This window comes from Silurus aristotelis (assembly GCF_946808225.1).
Source record: "Silurus aristotelis genome assembly, chromosome: 4".
NCBI classification, from domain to species: domain Eukaryota; kingdom Metazoa; phylum Chordata; class Actinopteri; order Siluriformes; family Siluridae; genus Silurus; species Silurus aristotelis.
The window spans coordinates 23135446-23156984 of NC_139577.1; the positions used below are offsets into that span (position 1 = coordinate 23135446).

The window sequence follows — 21539 nt, forward strand, 5'->3', positions numbered from 1 at the left end:
GTGGTGAGAAGAGCCTGGAGAGGTGGAGGTATGCACTGGAGAGAAGAGGAATGAAAGTCAGTAGTAGTAAGACAGAGTACATGTGCGTATATGAGAGGTAGGGCAGTGGAGTGGTGCGGTTGCAGGGAAAAAAGATGGAGAAGGTGGAGGAGTTCAGGTACCTGGGGTCAACAGTGCAAAGTAATGGAGAGTGTGTTAGAGAAGTGAAGAAAAGAGTGCAGGCAGGGTGCGGAAGAGTGGCAGGAGTGATTTGTGATAGAAGAGTATCTGCAAAAGGGAAAGTTTATAGGACTGTGGTGAGACCTGTGATGCTGTATGGTTTAGAGACAGTGGCATTGAGTAACAGACAGGAGGTGGAGCTGGAGGTAGCAGAGCTGAAGATGTTGAGGTTTTCGTTGGGAGAAGCCGAAAGTAGAAGAAGAAGATTTTTCAGTCAAATCTAAATAGTTTTATAGTTTCAGATATCATTTCGGATACAGTGACAAAATTCTGTTTCTGTTAGTTGTGTATTTATTTGTAAATCTTTGCATTTGACACATATTTAGTAATTAACTTTTGTTTAGTTCTAATAACTAATCTATTCAAATAACTGTCTGTGCCCAGAATATGGAGGCCATACACTGCATTTAGCTGACCTCTGAAACTCCAGAGCTTCCTCCTGTAGTCTCCTTCCATCACTCAGAGCAGTCATTATTGATTTCCAGCTCATAACTCTCCATGCCATCACTCACTTCCCTGCTATTACGCCAACATAATGAGCCATTGTGATTTTTATGGTGCAGAGTAATTAGATCTCAATTAAAGAGAGAGACAGCAAGAAAGAGAAAGGTGAAGCCTGTTATAGCCACCTTGGCTGCCATTATCTATTCTGAGATATTTAGTGTCAGTTCAAAGCTACAGAACATATTGAAATACATTTTATACACATTAACTTTTTAACCTATTAGCCTTACATTACTGAACAATGATCCACCTGAATACTATAAAAATATCTCTGTTTTGTGGTATTAATCGAGCATTTAAAACTACATTAGCCTTAATCTGTTATTTTGCATGTCCTTATATATATATATATATATATATAAGGACAAATATATATATATATATATATATCTTATATATATATATATCTGAAAATAGAGGTGTTACAATGTCGGTTATTGCGGTTAAATATCTTTATTCTGAAAGTGTTCGTTATTGTTGTGAAGTAGGGTTGTGCCAAGATTGCCACTGTCTGGAGAGACCTGGCAGCTACACTATGGCCATTGGTGGTAGAATATTAACGAAGCATGACTGCCAGCAGAGACCTGGCAGCTACACTATGGCCATTGGTGGTAGAATATTAACGAAGCATGACTGCCAGCAGGGTTTCTGACTCAAAGTGCCAAACCCAGTGAATTAACAGAAAACCATTGCTCTAACAGCACCATTGAGACCCATCAACCCTTACACGTCTCTGTTTCTCTCGCTCTTTAATTGAGATATAATTACTCTGCTCCATAAATGTTGACAATGGCTCATCATGTTGGTGTAATGGCAGGGCAGCGAGTGGTGGCACGAGGATTTATGATCTGGAAATCAATAATGTCCACTCTGAGTGATGGAAGAAGACTACAGGAAGGAGGCTCAAAAGGTTCGTAAGTCAACTCAATGTGGTGCATGGCTTCCATCATAGGCCTATACCCAGAGATTACAAGACAACATGGGCATTCCTGTGAGACTAGCCGATTTTTTTTTCTTTTTACGTACATTAACTAATATAAATTAGAATTTTTGTTTTAATCTGTTCCCCTATAATAAAAGTGTTTTGTGTTTAAAATTGATTTTGTATGCTGCCAATACCTTATTAGTTAACAATGTGATTTATTTGCAAAAAAAATTATATGGAACTTTGCATATATAAAACACATTGGATTTTCAGCATAATGTGGATTTCTTACACATTATTCCCACTACTTAAGACCTGTGTTTGTGCTGAGTCTTTTTTGTTGTTGTTGTTGTTGTTGTTGTTGTTTTACCTCAGGCTTATATAGGATGATTATTAATAATATTTAATGTTAAACAGTACTTTGTGTGAGTGTGAGTGTGTATGTGTGGAAAGTTGTAGCAGCTAAATGATTGAACCGAAACCATCTTCAGCCATGTGGCTGCAGTAGCAGAAGGTGCCTGTGTGTGTTAATTAGGTGTGTGTGTGTGTGTGTGTGTGTGTGTGTGTGTGTGTGTGTGTGTGTGTGTGTGTGTGTGTGTGTGTGTGTGTGTGTGTTCTGAGAGAGGGATTTATGGTGAGGATGCATTGATTTAGCCTTTCTGTGGAGCCAAAGCATCTGTAACTGAGCAGTGCTTTTTTCCCCTAATTGATGAGATTATCACTCTAAAGAGCACCTGACACTAAAGCGCAAAGCTTTGCTCCAGATTGCCCCACACCACACACACTCCACAACTACTAACAGCCAATTGTATTGACTCTTTTCCACCCGTTTAAGAGAATCAATATCTGTCGATGAAAGAAGAGCTGCGCACTATAAGATCTAATGAAGAGAGTTTATTGTCCTGTGCGTTTTTCTTCAGAGCAAAGTAGGGACTTTGGACCGAAACCCGTGCTTTTTTTTTTTTGGGGGGGGGTTTAAACATTAAAAATTTTTATATTGCTGAAATATTGCAGTATCATAAGAAGAAGTTAAAAAAAAAAAAAAAGTGTATGTATGTATGTATATATATGTGTGTATATATATATATATATATATATATATATATATATATATATATATATATATATATATATATACATATAATTATATATATATATATTATATGTATATATTAGGGCTGTCAATATTTAATCCTGATTAATCGCAAAATAGCGATTCTAAATGTACCTTAAATTAATAATTTTCAAGTTTTCAATACTCAAATTAAAAGGGGCACGGACAAATATGGATGCTTTATGCAAATGTACGTTTATTATTAGTGAAACCAGACTCAACATAGAGCATGGAGACAAAATATTCTTGTAAATGTTTTAAAGTAGTTATGATGTTTTAAATTATGTATATCATCAGGACACCAAACACAACTTTTGCTATGTTTCCACCGGGACGGTTTTAATTGCTGGATATATGCATCATGGCAGATTTTAGTGCTTGAATTGATTTGTTAAACAAATGTTTTGTGATTTAAAAATGTTTTTTTTGGTGGAGTTTAGTATATTTTTTATCTGAGTAAAGAGAGGACATTGTAAAAAAGATTTATGTTGCGTTGAAGGTTTCAATTTCACCTCTTTTATATTTATTTGTATATATTTTTTATACAAATGGTCAAACAGAAATGCGCTCTGCATTATCAGTGTATAAAAATTGTGCGCTCTCTCTCTCTCTCTCTCTCTCTCTCTCTCTCTCTCTCTCTCTATATATATATATATATATATATATGTGTGTGTGTGTATATATATATATATATATATATATATATATATATGTATATATATATATATATATATATGTATATATATAAAAAAATTGGTAAAGTTAGTTAATAAAGTAATAATAAAGTAAAATAAGCAGCTAAAAGAGACTTGTGTGTTAACAAACTCACTGATTTTGCTGGACTAAACCAGAGCCCCAACCGCAGCCTTCCTTTCTATGCATCTTTTGCTGTATTGTTTCCTTACAGTTTGTAATAAATGCCTGTGTGTAATCAACAGTTAGGTAACTGGATTGGGTTAGCAGCTGTCCCCTGGTTTTTAGAGTGTGCAAGAATTTGTTAATATTTATATGATTTATGTCATCAGAGATCCCCAGGCTTTTTTGTCCTGGAAATCATGATACACATGGTTTTAAATAAGCATTACATAAAGGTCTTGTTCATGGAATGAGTTACACAAGGAAAAGAGAATCATATGATAAGTGTTGATTGCTCTGCAATATTGTATATATTGAATAATGATTTTTGTGTTTAAATTGAGGGATGTATGAATTGATTGTATGTATGCACACATTTTTACAAATCTTTTTATTTAGTCCCGGTAAGTAGATATAGCACAATGCTCATTTACAGATACTTTGAGTGTAGAGAGAGAGCAAACCAGTGTCTTCCACAGACTCCTCTGTCAGCATACACAAACTTACACCTGCTCCTTCAAGTACACACAGATGGAGATTCTTTAAATCCATATAAAACTATTTGCCAGTATAATTTTTTTTTTCTGTTTGTTATGCAATATCCTAATCAATTTGCTTACATCATAGGGTAAAACATCTTGTTTCAAAATTGATATAGAATAGAATGTATATTTAGATGTTATCTGTATAAATTGTAGTATTTGGAGCATGGAGTTAATTGTGAACTCATTACAACACAGTTGGTTATGTTACAATGTGTGTTTCTTTGATGTATAGTGATTTATTTTATTTTCTTAACGGAGAGGCATCCCATAGCTCACTGTTCATCACTGGGCAGTAGAATTAGGATATCAGTCTTGATTCCCACTGAAGGGTTCTTACTTTTCACTCCTTCAGATGAGACAAAATCCCTCTTGGCCCAAGCAGCTGCAGACTGTGACACTTAGTATAATATGTAACCTAAGTGTTATCTCCCATTCATTCTTAACTCAAGATAGAATGTTATAATAGAGAGGTCACAAGATGCTTTTCAGTGTGTTTATCATTCGGTAAAGTATACAGCAATCTATGCATTAGTGGAAAGTGGTGACTATTTCTAGTGGCTTAGTAGTTTGTTGAAAGATCTGCAGGAGTATTAAGTGAGAGAAAATTGTGAATTATCCATAATCTGTGATTGTATGTACACATCTGTCGATCAACTGTGTAAGTGTTAACAAAAGCATTATCAGCACTTGGCAGATCCTGTCCCCCATGGATTATCAAAATCATGAATGGATTTTGTGCTTCTGTACTTATAAATGGATACTCTTAATTTCAATATGGCTTTTCTGCTCTCTGGCACATTCTAATGGCGAGAGTTTTCTGCTTTGGCTTAGACAAGGACAGAGGAATGCTGTTCAAGAGAGCTAATAGCTGAACAATAATTGAAAGGCTTTATTGAAATATGTTGTTTTATATAGTTTTTTTCCCCCTTTAACTTAAATTTAAAGTGTTTTAACATTAAATTGAACTTCACTGACTACAATTTTATAGATAGATTTTATAATAATAATATATTTATTGTTAATTATTAGCTGAACTATCAATTATTATTATTTATTTTTTTACTTTACAGCAGTAATTTCTGAGAACATAAACAGATCAATTTCCCAGCATTGTCTCAGTGTGTGTGTGTGTGTGTGTGTGTGTGTGTGTGTGTGTGTGTGTGTGTGTGTGTGTGTGTGTGTGTGTGTGTGGTTACAATGACTTTGTCAGGCTGAGTATCTCTGCCTTTTTCGGGAGATCTTTTCTTGGGCTTATTCATGGCTCAAAGCAGCTTAAACCCTGTAAAGCGCATTAGTTTGAGGCTGCAAAGGGAGCACCGTGAGCTGGCACTTGGACCCAAATGAGCAAAAGATGGAGCGATTTGTTAGAGCTTAGAAAGCATCCAAATGGAGGGAAAAAAGGAGGGGGGACGAAAGAGTGAGAGAAGAAGGTTTTTTGCCGCTGTTTGTTTTAATCTGCTGCACAGCTCTGTGAGTTTACTGGCCTGATTTGTGACATTTCATTCTAAAGGGCCTTCTTTTTTCCCCTTTCTGCTATATTGGCTTGACCTAATTAACTAATCTGTGCTTTGAATTTCAATCAGGCCTGTGGGATGGGAACCAGCAGGACTGGCTTTACCTCATTCAACAGTCTTCAAACACAGATGGTCGAATGTTTAACTAATTGTTTAAAAAAAACTTGACAAAAGGGAATTTAGCCGCACACACAGTCCTCGGGGGTCAGGACAATACTGAGACATAAAGAGGGCCAGAGGGACATGATGCTCTTTTCTCAATTTCAGGTTCCTCAAAATCATTAAAATGCATTGAGTATTATTCGGGTGCTACTCAAAGGTCCTGCCTAGTTATATACGTGTCACTGATATCTAATGTTGTGGTATGACATTTATACCTATAATAAGGATTTTATAATAACTATAACTCTGTAGCTAGATTATGTCACAAAAATGCTTATTTCAGGTGTGCCATATTCCTTGAAACATTATCTTTGAAAACATGGTGTCTCACTAAATTCTTAGAAAGAGTATTCTTAAAATATTCTAAAAAAAAAAAAGAGGCGTTACAGAATTTAAATCATTAAGAGGGGATCAGAGAGACAAACCAAAGAACCTATGATTTCTAAATGGATGGTTTTCTAACATTGTATAGGAATATATATAGGAAATATAGAAAATAATAAGGACAAACTACTCAGCCTATGGCATGTCCTCATTAGCCTGTATAACCAAAAAAGTATTTATTAAGTTTCTTGTATCATTCTTTTAAAATGCAAAAAGTAATTTTAAGTAACACCCTAAATAACAAAAAGAAAACTTTTAAAAATTCAAAAAATATGTAACAGCACCTGTTTGTAAATTGTCAAACTGAATTTTTATGCTATTGTCAAGGCATTTCATTTAATAGCAATGCAACATTTATTATGGTCTATGTTATTTCTTGTCTTTTCATTTGCCCTCAGAGTCTGTGTTCTACAGCCACCATGCAGACTGTTCGAACTGCAGAAACCAATGAAGTGGACAAGCTCATATTCCGAGAGTCTGACAATGACCGCAAGGTAAAAACAGCTAACCATATACACACTTAAACACTACACTGTTATTAAAATAGCAATCCACTACTACAGAAACTTACATATTTTAACTTAATCGGAATTTGCGGCTCGGAAAATTCAACTAACAGCACGTTGCGGATTATCTTAGAATTTGCGGGAATCCGCAGCGTGACTGAATGTTCAGGAACGTTAGGAATAACATTTTAAACTATGTTTTCACTAACAAATTTCATAATTAAAAAAAAAAAAATAAACATTGTATTATTGATTTGAACTGATGAATAAAGCATTTATGTCCATAACTTCACATTTTCTGTTGAGTATGCATAAAAAAGGATGTTTGGGGGTGTGTGAGGGTGTGGCCACCTGGGAAAACCCTTCACATCTTAAAAAATTTTATATTGTATATTTTTCTGAGCACTACAGGAAATGTTTCTCTTTCACATATGATTTAACCAAATGTTACAGTCTTTAGAAGGTACAAAGGAAGAAAGTTTACAGTTATCAGGTTTTACCCCAAATGAGTTAATGCAGGAAGTTATGCAGGAAAACAGCTCATGTGAGATTTGTGTGAACTATAACTATTGCGTGAACTATATATAAGTCCTTCAAAGTAGAGACATTAAAGTATTAAAAGAAAAAAGTTTTGGCCAAACCCCAATTTTTATTATTTTATTTGCGGTTTGCTCGAATATCAACAGGTTTTCTAAATCATGTTACATACAGATCATAGTACATACATAGTAATATACATATAAGCGGTAAAGCCTACACTCTTCCATGACTTTACATTACGGTGTTGTCCTTGATTTTTTGAAAGCTGTTAGTACTGACCTGCTCTGTGTTCTGCCTTGCAGGTTGTGCTACAACTCGAAAAGAAGCTTTTTAACTACATTAACCAGGATGTTTTCCGGGAAAACAATGGAACGCTGGTGAGCTATAAATACTCTGTGGTGCTTAGTGCTTCAATCATTCGATTTTTTAACAAAATGCATTCCCCTTAGAGTCTTAATATTTTCAGGCAAATTCTTATTCATGACAGAGAAATGAATATAATTGGGCACATAATGTGGATTTTTAAGCATTTGAGAGGTAGAGGTATGATGAGAAATGTTCTACATTGCAAATAGATACACACACACACACCCACTTATAAACATGGTCTTGTATTTAAGGGCTGGTTAGCAAACAACAATAGTTTGATCTCACATTTATATTAAGTGTAACCTACTATGTACTCATTAGAGTGTGTCCGAACCAAGCCTTGGTTTCCTTATAGGTGGTGTGTGTGTGTGTGTGTGTGTGTCTGTGTGTCTGTGTGTCTGTGTGTGTGTGTGCGCGCGCATTTTCTCACTTCATTGGAGAGCAGTAAGATGAATGACTTGATGGCTCGTGAGAGATAATCTGATGGTCATGTTCCAGTTAAACATACTGTCTTATGAGCCTTATGAAACAAACTACCTTTCCAAAACGACAAATGTCTCTCCTCCCCCTTTGGTAAAAGGGATGAGGAAAAATGTAATAAATAAATAAAAATCCATTGCATCCTTCATCAACTACTAGACTTGTACCGGCTTGACAGAAATTTAATTCGAGGCAGCGCTTGAAAATAATTATTGTATTTTGAGAGGAGTAATCATTGGTGGGGACATGATTGAATGTGTCCATGCCTATTGACTTTTGCTATGATTAATAGCTTTGTTTAGTCGATATTCCCATCGAAATTGTATAATTAATTATCCGGGTGGCTGTCAGGTGCAGAGGATGGAGAGCTCTGATGAGGATTTGGAAAGATTAAATTTTCCGGGGACCGCTGCGTCGAGGGGGCGTAGGGTTTTCTGGAGAGGGGGAGGGTGTGTGTGTGTGTGTGTGTGTGTGTGTGTGTGTGTGTGTGTGTGTGTGTGTGTGTGTGTGTGTGTGTGTGTGTGTGTGTGTGTGTGTGTGTGTGTGAGAGAGAGAAAGAGAGATAGAGAGAAAGTGTGTATGTGTATGTGTGTACCATCCAGCCAAGACATTCAGTAGTCGAGGACTGTGCTAAGTGTCCTCCCCCTCCCATGCCACCCTCAATCTCTCATCTTCCCATTGATTTTGTTTTAGTACCTCTTTATTGTAACTTTATCTGTTGTAGCTGGCCAGCCGGTGGGACGAACGAGAGCGCAGGGAGGGAGGAGTGGAGCAAGTGATGAACTTTTCTGTCAGGCTCCTCATGCTCCTCGCGTCCTCAGTCACCGCATTTCTCAAACCGCAGGAGTTTTTAAGAGTCCAAATAAATAAATAACATGGCCCTTCTGCGTAGGCCCAGCTATATTTTATCTGTCAGGGAGCCTAAGCAGAAGAGCAGCGCTAATCTAATGTGCGCCTAGTGTTGTGCAAGCAGAAGTGGCCAAGCACACTGTTCCAATGTCTTTTTCTGAAAGGGAGGAAACGCATAGGCAGGGTGGATCTACGCCGAAGCTAAACTGCTGCTCAAAACTTGACCTGTATTAATTTAATTCTAAATAATGTGTACATTTATTTATTGTTACTTAAATGGTATCTAAAATGGTAAATAAAGGATTTTTTTTTTTTTATTGTTCAGCCAGTCCTGACTCTATTTAGAAAAAGAACAACACAATTATTTTTTTTGGAAAGTAAAAAGTACAGGGTATAAATGAAATATATAACATGTATACAATCTATAACCTGTATAACATTCTCTGTATAAAACATGTAGATAATCACTCAACACTTGAATGAGTGCCTGACTTTTCCTTCTATTATGCCCGGGAGCCAGAGTGAAATATTTTGGCTGACAAAACTTCTATTTCTTGTTATATACAGTACACTATATTGCCAAAGGTTTGTGGACACCTGCTGATAAGAATGTTAGGTGCATTTTGACCATATAGTGTATTGTAACTCAATACCATCATTAAAGAAGTCCACTTCAAATAGGATGTGAATGTTATTTGTGGCTGGACTTTTTCTTTCAAATGATGTCTAGTTAGCTTTCATTTCTTTAGATTTTTTGCTAGTTTGAATACTTCTTTGTTTGTTTTTTGTGGGTTTTGTGTATTTATTTAATTTCGTGATAATGAGTTCCCATTCAAAATGTAATATTAACTCTGAGTAAGGTATTTGGAATTTTATGTTTGTCTCCCCCCTCTGTCCTCTCCTTGCTGTCTGAGCTCGACAGTATATCGTTTTGGCACAAAATAATGAATACATCATAAAAGTTGGGGGCCGTATTGGCCCTGCAATGAAGGCAAAGTGTGCGGTGTGAAAATCAAATTAAATGACCTCTCACCTGGCTCTTATTGATGGCATTTAATGGTGGCCGACATTGTCAGGGCCATATTTGACAAAGTATAAATCAAAGCACAATTATGGCAAGGGACAGAGCGTGAGGCACCAGAAATCCAGGGGGACATTTCACTGAGCAGTTTTCCATAAAGGCTTTGGCTCCCGAGCAATCAAAGCCACCGTGATTTATGCGACTGGGCCTATTGAGGCGAAGTGCACATTTTGAGCTAATGCTGACGTTTATTTTTATTTCTGGTGGTACTTCCTCAACTGAGTCATTGTCTTGTGCACTGGCCCTGTGATCTTGGTGCCCTTTCGAGTCTGAAGGTGAGTGGTATCTGATAAACAGCACAAGCCGCTATAAAACCGCAGGCCCTTGAACTTGGCCGAAGCTTCGTTTTTACTGCTGACCCATCAGATGCTCAAATCATTCCGCTTAATTGAGCCACGATGAAATGTAGTGTGAAATTTCAGCCCTTAGGCTGTACAATTAAATGTATTACTTAAATACACATAATCTCACTTTCCAACAAAGCGCAGACTTTTACTTACTCAATCCAATGCAATTTTATACAAATGCAAACTTCTACTACCTTTTACTGTACAAACTTTCCTGAAGGTTTGTTGTGTTTATTTGTGAGGTGAGACACCTGTCCTAAGTAACACAAAGACAGGATTCATCCTCTATGTCTTACTCCTGGGCATACACAAAACTCATTTCATATATGCACTCAAGCATGTACTTTGCATAGTGTATATATGTGTGTGTGTGTGTGTGTGTGTGTGTGTGTGTGTGTGTGTGTGTGTGTGTGTGTGTGTGTGTGTGTGTGTGTGTGTGTGTGTGTAAGATTTGGCATGTCCAGCTCTGGTAATTTGATGGATGCTCTTTCTGAAGCATAAAGCCAATCCAAACACATAACCCAACACAATATAGACACACAAACACAATGTACAGTAATGAAACTATGCAGGCATTTACAAGAGCATGAATATCTTTCTCTTTGTAGCTGTCTGTCACACACACACACACACACACACACACACACACACACACACACACACACACACACACACACACACACACACACACACACACACACACAGTTGAGGCAGTGATGCAGGTGTCAGTTGTACCTGTTGGTCTCTCCCATAATTAATGTGTACACACACAGGCTAATTATTCTGTTCTGCTTTGATTAATGACTTTAGCTCGTCTCAGTCATCCCTGCATCTGAGACGAGAGCTCAACTCCCACTGAGTGTGTGCAGCTGGGAGCAAGCATGATTGATGAACACCACACACACACACACACACACACCCACAGAGAGAGACTACCGTTAGGAAAGGCACTTACTGTCGTGTATGTTCACAGAGCCTGGTGTCAAAGGACACATAAACACACATCAATAAACACACATGGTATAAACAACATCTATACAAACACCAACAAGCACATCTATACACACACTAACACACACACACACACACATCCAACAAGCATACCTATGCATACCAACATGCACATTTATACACATGTATCAATGAGCACATCTATACACACGTTGACACACATACAAATGTACACATACACAGTAATCTTTGTGCATTTTATTACTAACACTGTACTGATAATTACTTTGTTAATCAATACAGAAGTAGGAAGTGTGTATTTAGAGTTGTGTAAAAATGAATACACACCCTGTTTACATTTGTACGTATCAGTGCATAATAAAAATCATCTGGTTCTTAGCAGGTTTTAGAATTGGGCCATTGCAACCTTAATTGAACAACACATGCCATGTACCACGTCATTATTTATTTTTATAATAATTAATCTGAAATGGAGAAACTGTGTTAAAAGTACACCTTAGGAATTAATTATAAGTGTAAATTGAGAGAGTAGAGTTAATGTAAATGGATTCTTTGCTGTTTCTCTAAACATGGCAAGGCCTGACCTTTGGGTGATTTTTCTGGGACATGGACTACTAGCTTATGTTTGAATGTTTTCCAATTGTGAATATTCCTCACTGTATAATGGTAAATTGAAATTGTTTGTAAATGGCATTATAACCCTTTTCAGATTGATGTGGAAAAAACAAGAGCTTTTATAAGATCATTGCTGATTTATTTTCTCCTTGGCATTGTGTTAGCACACACCTGAATGCTCCAGACCGGCAAAATGCTAAAATGTGAAACCCCTAACCCTTTTATAAAGGGGGTCACACTTGCTGATGATCAGTTAATCAAGGCATTTAATTATCAGCACCATAATTAAACAGTAAATGTGTACTTAGATTTTCCGACATGGCGTTTCCGTTTTGCCTTTTTTCTAAGGTTGTATTTACCTTTCTGTAAGACCTTCTGAAGATCAGATTATTGTTTTATCCCACATGACTTGTATTCTCCCCTGGTGTGTTTATTCACTTTTTGTGAAAAACTAGTCATTGTTTGTTGTCTCCTGGGATTATTTGTTTGTTTAAAATTAATTGTTCACATTCTCTGTATTTCTCCTGCTTTCTCCACAGCTATTAGAGTTTGATAAAGAGAAGACTGTCTTTAAGGATCGTCTGCATGAGCTAGAGATCTCCTTTCCTCCCAGGTATGAACTTCTTATTACAATTTATCATCCTCACATCTTAAGATCTTTCAGTTCATGATTAATTTCTGTCCCTGATCAAAAAATATAGCAGTATGCTGTCATTTATGTAGAGCTTTTTAGTTGGATTAACTATAATGAGGGGAGAATTAATTGAATAAATATGGAAAAGTTTATTTTTTTTGTGGTGTTTAGACACTTAAGACAAAATCCTGGCATTTCTTAAGCTCATTTACAGCCTATTTGGAACGTTCAGACTAATAGTGTCTGCTTTCTGATGGCATCTCATTTGAGTAATTTGTATGGACAGACAGCAGATTTTTCCCCTCAGTGCTTTTGAACTAACATGCCTCTTCTTTTCCCTAATAGTGCTTATGTGAGGCAGAACAGCATTAATATTCCATCGCAGTCGTTCTCTGTGTGTCCTCTTCAAACAAATGAAAGTACAATTAGGCCTTTCAGAAAGGCAGCAGGGGGGCAGGAGCTCCCAGCGCAGTGGCCCGAAGCATCGCACCGCTAATGGTGCTTGACCTTTGGCGTCAGCGCTGACTCAATCAGTGTAGATAATGAAACGATGTAATCAAACAATAATTACTTGATAAACTGCTCCACTAGCTCATGTAAGGAGGGGCCGTGGTCTGTGTGTGTGTGTGTGTGTGTGTGTGTGTGTGTGTGTGTGTGTGTGTGTGTGTGTGTGTGTGTGTGTGTGTGTGTGTGTGTGTGTGTGTGTGTGTGTGTGTGTGTGTGTGTGCGCGCATGCACGCAGAGCATACGTGTGTATCTTTAAACCTCTGTGTCTTAATCAGCTAACTCCATTTACATGGCTTTGCATAAGTGACAGGTGGATTTATAGGGCTTTTACACTGTGTGACTTTTGCTCTCATCTGTCTCCAGTATATAATCCTGAATCATCTGGCACGCGCTGAGAAATGGCGAAGTGCAAGGAGAGGATGCAAATGATCCTCTTGTGCCACTGCCTGTGATGAATCAAAAATCCACAGCCATTAAGGAGTATATAAAATTTGATTTGATGCAAGTAGTGTCTGCTACAAGCCACATTATTGTCAGAGGTGAGAGTAAAGACACAGCTTAGTTAAACTTAAACAGCCGCCACACACGCGAGCGTGCGTGCACACACACACACACACACACACACACACGCCCTTCCCCTGTCAGATACGCCTCATGCTTCTTGAGCAATCAAGCACTCAGTGATTGTTCTCCATCACACGGACAGCCCTGAAACACCCCTGACCATCTGTGGGGTTATTTCACAGGACCATAGAACAACAAATATACACACACTCTTCTCAATCACTTCATTTTCAGCATTGTCTGCTTTGCTTTACGTGAAACTGCTAGAAAACTCTATCTTTAAACTAAAAGGCATATAAGTCATTTAGTTCTTTAATAGATCTTGACTTTTTAAAATATATAAATATTTAGAAAATGTAAAAAGTATGCCCCCTTATAGTAACTATTAAAATTATAATTTAAAACAGATATTTTAAACTTTTGATTATTTTTATATAGACATTTTTTAGATAGATATTTTGTTCTGTGACTGAATCTTAAACGATGTTTCTGTAATTCTAAATTTAATTCAAATTTTAATACATTTTAGCTTAAAGAAAAAGTTGTAGAAGCTGCATTTAATATCTTTAGAAAGAATTAATAATCAAGATGATTATAAGCAACAATGGCACATGGGCAGCTTAAAATTTTTATCCATATAATACTATATTAAAGATTGGTTAGAATTTCAATAAGTATTTTAATGCATTTAAATATTAGATATTTTTGACTAAATAAAATTAGTTACAACTGACTGCAGTTGATTTGAAGAAATAATTGTTGGTATTATACTAAAAGGACATTTATGTGGACAGTTTTTCGTATATGTATCTAAATTTATTGGGGGGGGGGGTGTTTTAAAAGGTCAATCAATGCACTCTGTTTGTATTTACATAATTATTGTACTTTCACGTGGACCTTTTACAACCACCACACAGTGATTCTTTCCAGGTCATGGCTGCTATCATCCTCTTAACACTGACACTTTAGAGCAAGAGACATGTGTTTAACTCCTTGTCTGTTCACACACTGTGTGTGAGTTGTTGTGAGTTGCTACAAGGTGCACATTCACAGAGTCAGACCAAAGCCTTGTGTGAGTGTGTGTTTGGCCTTTGACAGGACTAAGTACTGAGGCATGAGAGTGTGGAATTTGGCCCTCTCTCGCCAACATTGGTGCTGGAGCCAGAGCGACTGCTCCAATCAGCTGTGGAACAAATACACACACATGCACACACTTTCATTTATTCTGCTCAAAAGAAAACATTCTGCATATGCGCATGGACATAATGACTAGTGCTCACACAGGATGTCCACTGGACCCATACAAAAATGCACGTATAATTGTGATTGTGTATGATTGTGTATCAAAACAGATTAAAAAAAAAGCTGATATGATCTCATATGCAAAACAAATCTAAAAGGAAATGCTGTTAATAATTGACTAAAGGTTCAAAGTCTGCTGAAAACCACAGTCTTGAGCCCTGACGCAGCCTAGTGCTGCAGAGAGAACTGTTTTACAACCATGCCAGTGTAGTAATCTCTGTTATTGCTCTTATTAGCCTTCTGTAATGACATATTGTGATTGATCCACAAGGAATGCAGTTAGCTTAGGAGTTGTATGATTTTATTGTAGTCTTCTCTATGTAAAATCAATGAGCAAATTGAATGGAAAATTTGGCCTAGGGGGAATGTAAAGGCTAATGTGAACGTATATGAAGCAGTTTTTATTTATTTCCGCACTAACCGGGTTATGGGGAAATGGACACACACGAGAGACCTGTGGATGCCACTCTTTTCTAATTCCAATTTAAAGGTCCTCTCACAGAGAAAGTGCATGTGCACTTGTGAGAGAGGAAGAGTGAGAGTGTGGAGCAGACAGATATGTGCACAGAGAAACATGTTTTCACCGAGCAGTGGGCTCCAGGCCCATGTCTTTTTGTTTGCCAAGTCTAGACAGGCAGTATAAAGCTCAAGCTCAGGGTCTTGAGGTGAGACCAGTAGGGATCAGAGGTGACCTGCTGTTATGTTTTCACCATTTACTGACAATAATAGCAGGCATGAGTGGTGTAGCAGTGAAAGCAACACTTTAACATACATCTCCCAAAATGCACAGCTGCATGAGGATGAGCTGAAAAGTGACTCTTTTGTAGTATGACCTCAAGCCAGTGTTCTGATTGCAGTTTGTACTTTCTTTGCCTTTCTGTTATGTGGGCACAGACAGGGCAATATGGCACTGGCTCGCAGCTTAGTTTGAGGTTTGGCATGCTGGGCTCCTGGAATGCTAAACTGTCCAAGCCTTGAAAATACATTTGATCAAATTAAATCTGAGTTCACTCACAAAAAGCTTTCTTAATTTCTAAAAGAATTACACTAATGCATACTTTTATTTATATAATCAAACGCCAAAAATAAATACACTCTTTAGACAAAGGTTATTGTCAGGAAACCTGACAATAATATTGGTACCTGGTTTTTGAGCAGGTACCAAGAGGAGATCATGATAGTTAAAGAGCTAGTTTACCAATGTTGGTGGCAAAAACAGGTTTTTTCCTTGCACAATCAGGCTATTAATTGTAGTATCTTAAAAGTACTATGAATAAACATGCTAAATATTTGATCAGTTTTAGTATGTGATGGAGTTTCACAGGCTTATGTACATTATGTACTAATATTATAATGCAACTGTTAAATGCATAGTCCAATATATCTGTTAATTATTATAATAAAAAAATTGACTGGTACTTTTTTTTTTTATCATACCAGCAACACTATTATTAAGCTTTCTTACGCACACTATTATTGCACACTGAAAAAGGGATATGTGGCTGAAAAAATGCTGAAACTGTAACGTTATTGTGTATACTCTTACTGCAAGTTGTGTTTTGGAAATCTTGAGTTTTACATTATTTAGAGTCTATGTTTAGAGGTGATGTCACCGTCATGGTTTGTCCCTATCTGTGTAATAGCTTAAACCACATCCATCTCAATGCTCTAATGCCCCTGACCACCAACCACCACCAGCACCACCACCCCTCTAACCCCATTCCCTACAGTCTGCCTATGAAACTATTGAGTGATGTCACTCATTTAGATGGGCAGTGTTCCAACATGGTGATGTGCCTAAGTGTGAACTGAGGCAGGCTTTTTTTTAACCACCAAACACACTGAAATGTTCCTTTTTTCTTCAGTGCAATGATGTCAAAGATGTTTAATATGGCTGGACAGACATGTTGTTTATTAAGGCGATATATTTAGATTATTGTCCTCCAGCATGTGGAAATCTGTTGAATGACACTGTTAAATTGTAAGTGCCATGACATGTCATCATTACACTTCTTTACAGTGAATAGTATAGCACTGTCTGTTAGGCCCCAGTGGCAAGTTTTGATGAAATGAAGATAAGGATGTTTGTGTCTGTTTCAGTGAATGGGAAACTTTGTTTTTGCACATGAGTCACGGACAAAGGTTAATGACAAGCTTGAAACTAGCTTTGTTAAGGATAGTTATGGTCTGTGTAGTACTTTTGTAAGCCCTGCATTTAAAATGTCATTTCTAATGGTTAACTCATTTTGGGTGACTGGGTTTAATTTGTTAACATTTTGCTGACATCTTACTCATCATTTTGTCCTGCTAAGGTTCAAAGCAGATCTGGAGCCTTGGCATAAAACAAGAATAGACTCTGATGAGGAGCCAGCACATTGCAGAACTACATGAACGTACATATTCATATTTTTACCTAGGTTTAATTTAGCCTATCCAATTCTCCTGGATCAGGATCTCAGGATCTAATTTGACAACTCTGTTGCTGTACGATGACAACTCTGCACTTGTGAGCTAGCGATTTCAAAAGGCAGGAGAACATAGCAAATCAGAGCTATGAATCGGATCATTATAAATATGGTTGAAGTGTAGACATTGTGTAGAAATATTTAGTCATTTCTCAGGCCTTTAAAATATTTGGAATCATTTTATGATCTACCGTAAAACATATGTGGTTGATAATGGTTTATAATTACTTGTCATTCTGCATAGTTAATTATTATTTAGTTCACTAAAATATTTGTAATAAAATGTAAACCCTAACACAATGAGCTGCTAGACAAGTCATTTGTCATTCTTTAAATAACAAAAAAAAAAGCAAGTTGCATAACAGTGAATAACAAATTTTAGCAAATTGATGTAACCTAACCTTTGAACTTCTACTGTTCCTCAACATCAGCTACATCACTTAAGTCCTTAATTAGTCTTATACAGTGTTTCCAGGCTGCTGGAGCAAACTGTTGACAGTGGACAAAAAAAAAATATGAATGCTGCACCTGCTAGTAATTTCCCTTTTATATTTCGTTAGAACACGTTATCTATTCAGTCAGAAAAGAAAAAAATATCAGTTACATCTCTTGTGTTTACATGTTTGTTCTCTTTTGGTTTCTGTTGACGCGACTGCCGACAGCCGACAAACACAATTTTTTCAGTCTCATTCTGTTATTCTTCTTTAGACAGGCAACATTAATAGCTTCCACCAATCCAAGCACAGAACACAGGTCAGCTGACTTTCATCTTTAAATACAGTTTTTGACCCCTAACCTTGATTCATTAATAGCTTGTCTCTTATCAGCTTACCTTTTCCTGTCTGTATTAACCAGTTTATATTGCCCTGATTACACACAGGCAGTCTCAATGTGCCTTTGTTTGGCTTGTCACTTATTTGTCATTATGTACAACAAGATAATGGATCAGATAGGATATGGAAAAAACTGCCATGGTCTCTCTCTCACACACACACACACACACACACACACACACACACACACACACACACACACATACTCTCTCTCTCTCTCTCTCTCTCTCTCTCTCTCTCTCTCTCTCTCTCTCTCTCTCTCTCTCTCTCTCTCTTTCTCTCCTTTTCCCCATGCTGCTCAGACATGCAGGTCTAAGACAGTGACATTAAGAGCAATAATGTCAGGAGTCAGTCAGACATTAAAATCACCGTCAGACAAGAATCTCCAAGTGCTTTGGGGAGCCGAGGGAAGAAGAGGTGTCTTCAGACCCTGAACCTCAGAGCTGTGTGTGGAATCCCTCTGGAACGCACACAGATTCCACTTTATCTCAATACGTTCATGACTTTTACCTACTCCTCAAGGAACTGTAATGATAGCTTATCAGACTACTGTTTGCGCTATTGTTTAAGTGTTCCGATAGATACTGCTACTGCACACAGCAACCTGTTACATCTTTCTCTCTCTTTCACACACACACACACACACACACACACACACACACACACACACACACACACACACACACAAACACACACACACAGGTGGATGGTTGTTGAGTTTATCGCAGAGGCCCCATTAATTAGCCTAATTAGTCTTGCCATGGGCAACAAGGGCCTGATAGTGGCTGACGGTCTCCGGTTCGCACACCCAGGCCAGCCGTTTACTCTGGCAGATACGTTTGTGTGCGCTAATCACCCACATCCATCACCTTGCCCTACTGCACTGAACCGCTGTTTGCTGTTGCATTAGAGCAGCGTAATCTAGATCAGCTCTGTCTGAGTGAGCATTCGTGTGTGTGTGTGTGTGTGTGTGTGTGTGTGTGTGTGTGTGTGTGTGTGTGTGTGTGTGTGTGTGTGTGTGAGAGAGAGAGAGAGAGAGAGAGAGAGAGAGAGAGAGAGAGAGAGAGAATAAAAAAAACTACATTTATATAAACTTATAAATGGGCATTTAAACAAAAATTTTCTAATTAATTAGTTTATTAACATGAATTAATAAATTAATCTGTAGTCATGTTTACATTCCAACTTTCTCTCTTTCTCAATATCTATGTTTCATATACTGTACATGTTTATTTTTTTTTGTATTCATTGGATTTTTCACTTTACACATTTTCACACTACATTTATTTGTCACATTAATTTACACCAGGGTTATCAGTTCTACCATGAACATGGACTTCTACCAAAGCACTGTCTGTTCATTTTCTCCTTGTGTTTAAATGGGTTTCCTCTGTTCTCCAGTTTCTGTGCACTGCCCAAAAACATGCTGTTTGTAGTATTGGTTATGCTAAATTGCCCCAAGTATAAGTGTGTGTGTGTGTGTGTGTGTGTGTGTGTGTGTGTGTGTGTGTGTGTGTGTGTGTGTGTGTGCGTGTGCGTGTGTGTGTGCGCGTACGTGCGTGTGTAAAATGAAGTCCAGATCCTTCATTTTATTTATTTGTTGTTATCATCCAAATTCTACAGCAATCTTTTAAAATATTATATAGAGAAATATTCTATATTCATAAAATAAATAGCCCTGTTTTAGAACCAGGAATTTACATGAATGATGTACAGTATTTTCTTATTGAGCAGTTGTCAGTACAGTCAGTAGCAGTGGTAGCTAAAGAAAATCAGTGGTGGACACTTATTGGTGGATTTCTTACCTGAAGGTCATGAAATCAAATCCCAGCACCACCAAGCTGGGCCCACGACCAAGGCTTTTAACCATCAACCACTCAGTTGTATAAATCAGATAATAGTAAGTGTCTCTGGATAAAAAAAAACATCTGCCAAATGTACATAAATGTAAATGTAATTGCGATCGGATGATAATATATAACAGACAAATCAAAATTATGAATAAAGAAAGACTCAAAAAATTTATACTTTGGTTAAAAATCTAAGAAACCAGTTTGTGCAGAATTGTAATTAGACTTGTAAAATTGAATAGACTTTTTTATTAAAAAGTTATTTATTATTTTTTAATAAGTTAGGTATGTTTTGTGGTGGTGATATTTCATATCTGATTTATCTTTAACAGGCTCCTCTTAGCTCTATTATAACATTCCCTTCATGCTTTTCAGTTCTATAGCCATGGCTGCTTGATCAGCCTCGGTGATTGCTCCTGATACTTCCTGTTTTATTTGTGTGGTCCGTCCTGAAGAAAGGCTGCACTGTGGTCACTTTGAAGACCCCCCCAAGCTACCCGCCCAAATTCCCACACTCTGCATCTCTATCCCTTTTTATCCTCCTTTCCCCTCTCTCTATCCTCCTGTATCATGCACTCTGTCTTTCTTCCTTGACTCTTTCATCCAGGGAATCATCTCTTTAGCACCTCTTTAACATACCAAAACACTCCTTCATTTCCACATGTTTAAAGCACCATCAATGCTAATTGCGCCCGGGCCCTGTGCAAAGCCCCCCAACCGGCTTGTGTTTGCCCACCCGGTCAGGGGGCTGTGTGTTAGCCGGATGTGCGTTAAGCAGCTCTGCCCGCCTCTGTCCCCTGACCCTCTCGAGTTTGCCATCACCATGGAGCTAGCCGAAGCGATGGAGTGCTAAGTGGCAGCTGTGGAGGACCCGGGTTGCATTGGATGAGCTGTTGCCAGGTCTCTGTTTACTCAGCCAATTCTCTTTAGTTAAATGAGGAGATTCATCATAGCAGTCTGTGTGATATTGTGTGTCTTTTCTGGTCAGTTGGTCTGAGCAAGTGACTGTGTCCTAGCAGCTGGAGTGCTGGAGCTTTGTTCAGTGAAATTCTGATTCGGTTCAATCATTATAATACCGTTTACTGGGCTGTGGTTAAAGAAAAACGTGTGTTTACATATATGTACACTTTCAAGTTTCTTAGTAGTTACATGTACACAGGAAAGTTGCTTCTTTGAGCAAGAAACATCTGCAGGAGAAGTATGTGAACCTGCAACATGTATTAACATGTCCAGAATACAGTCAGTACAGTACTTGTACCATTTGCTGTTGCACTGTTTTTTACTTTCCTGTTTTGACCCACCTCATTTATACAGCAGCTTTACTGGTTTCCTTGGTCAACTGCTAATTGCGCAATTTTTTTTTTAGCTTGGCAACCGATTTTATTCTCTCTTGGTATTGCTTG

General features: G+C 37.5%; 1 protein-coding gene across 1 annotated transcript in view; it reads left to right on the plus strand.

The window, feature by feature from the left end:
- The window catches only part of inpp5a (inositol polyphosphate-5-phosphatase A), a 150578-nt gene that overhangs the window by 119900 nt on the left and 9139 nt on the right, over positions 1–21539 (plus strand). Inside the window, exons 10-12 of the mRNA XM_083538441.1 lie at positions 6621–6716; positions 7571–7645; positions 12521–12594. Coding sequence (XP_083394567.1) covers positions 6621–6716; positions 7571–7645; positions 12521–12594 — 245 coding nt within the window. The remainder of the gene's footprint in view (positions 1–6620; positions 6717–7570; positions 7646–12520; positions 12595–21539) is intronic.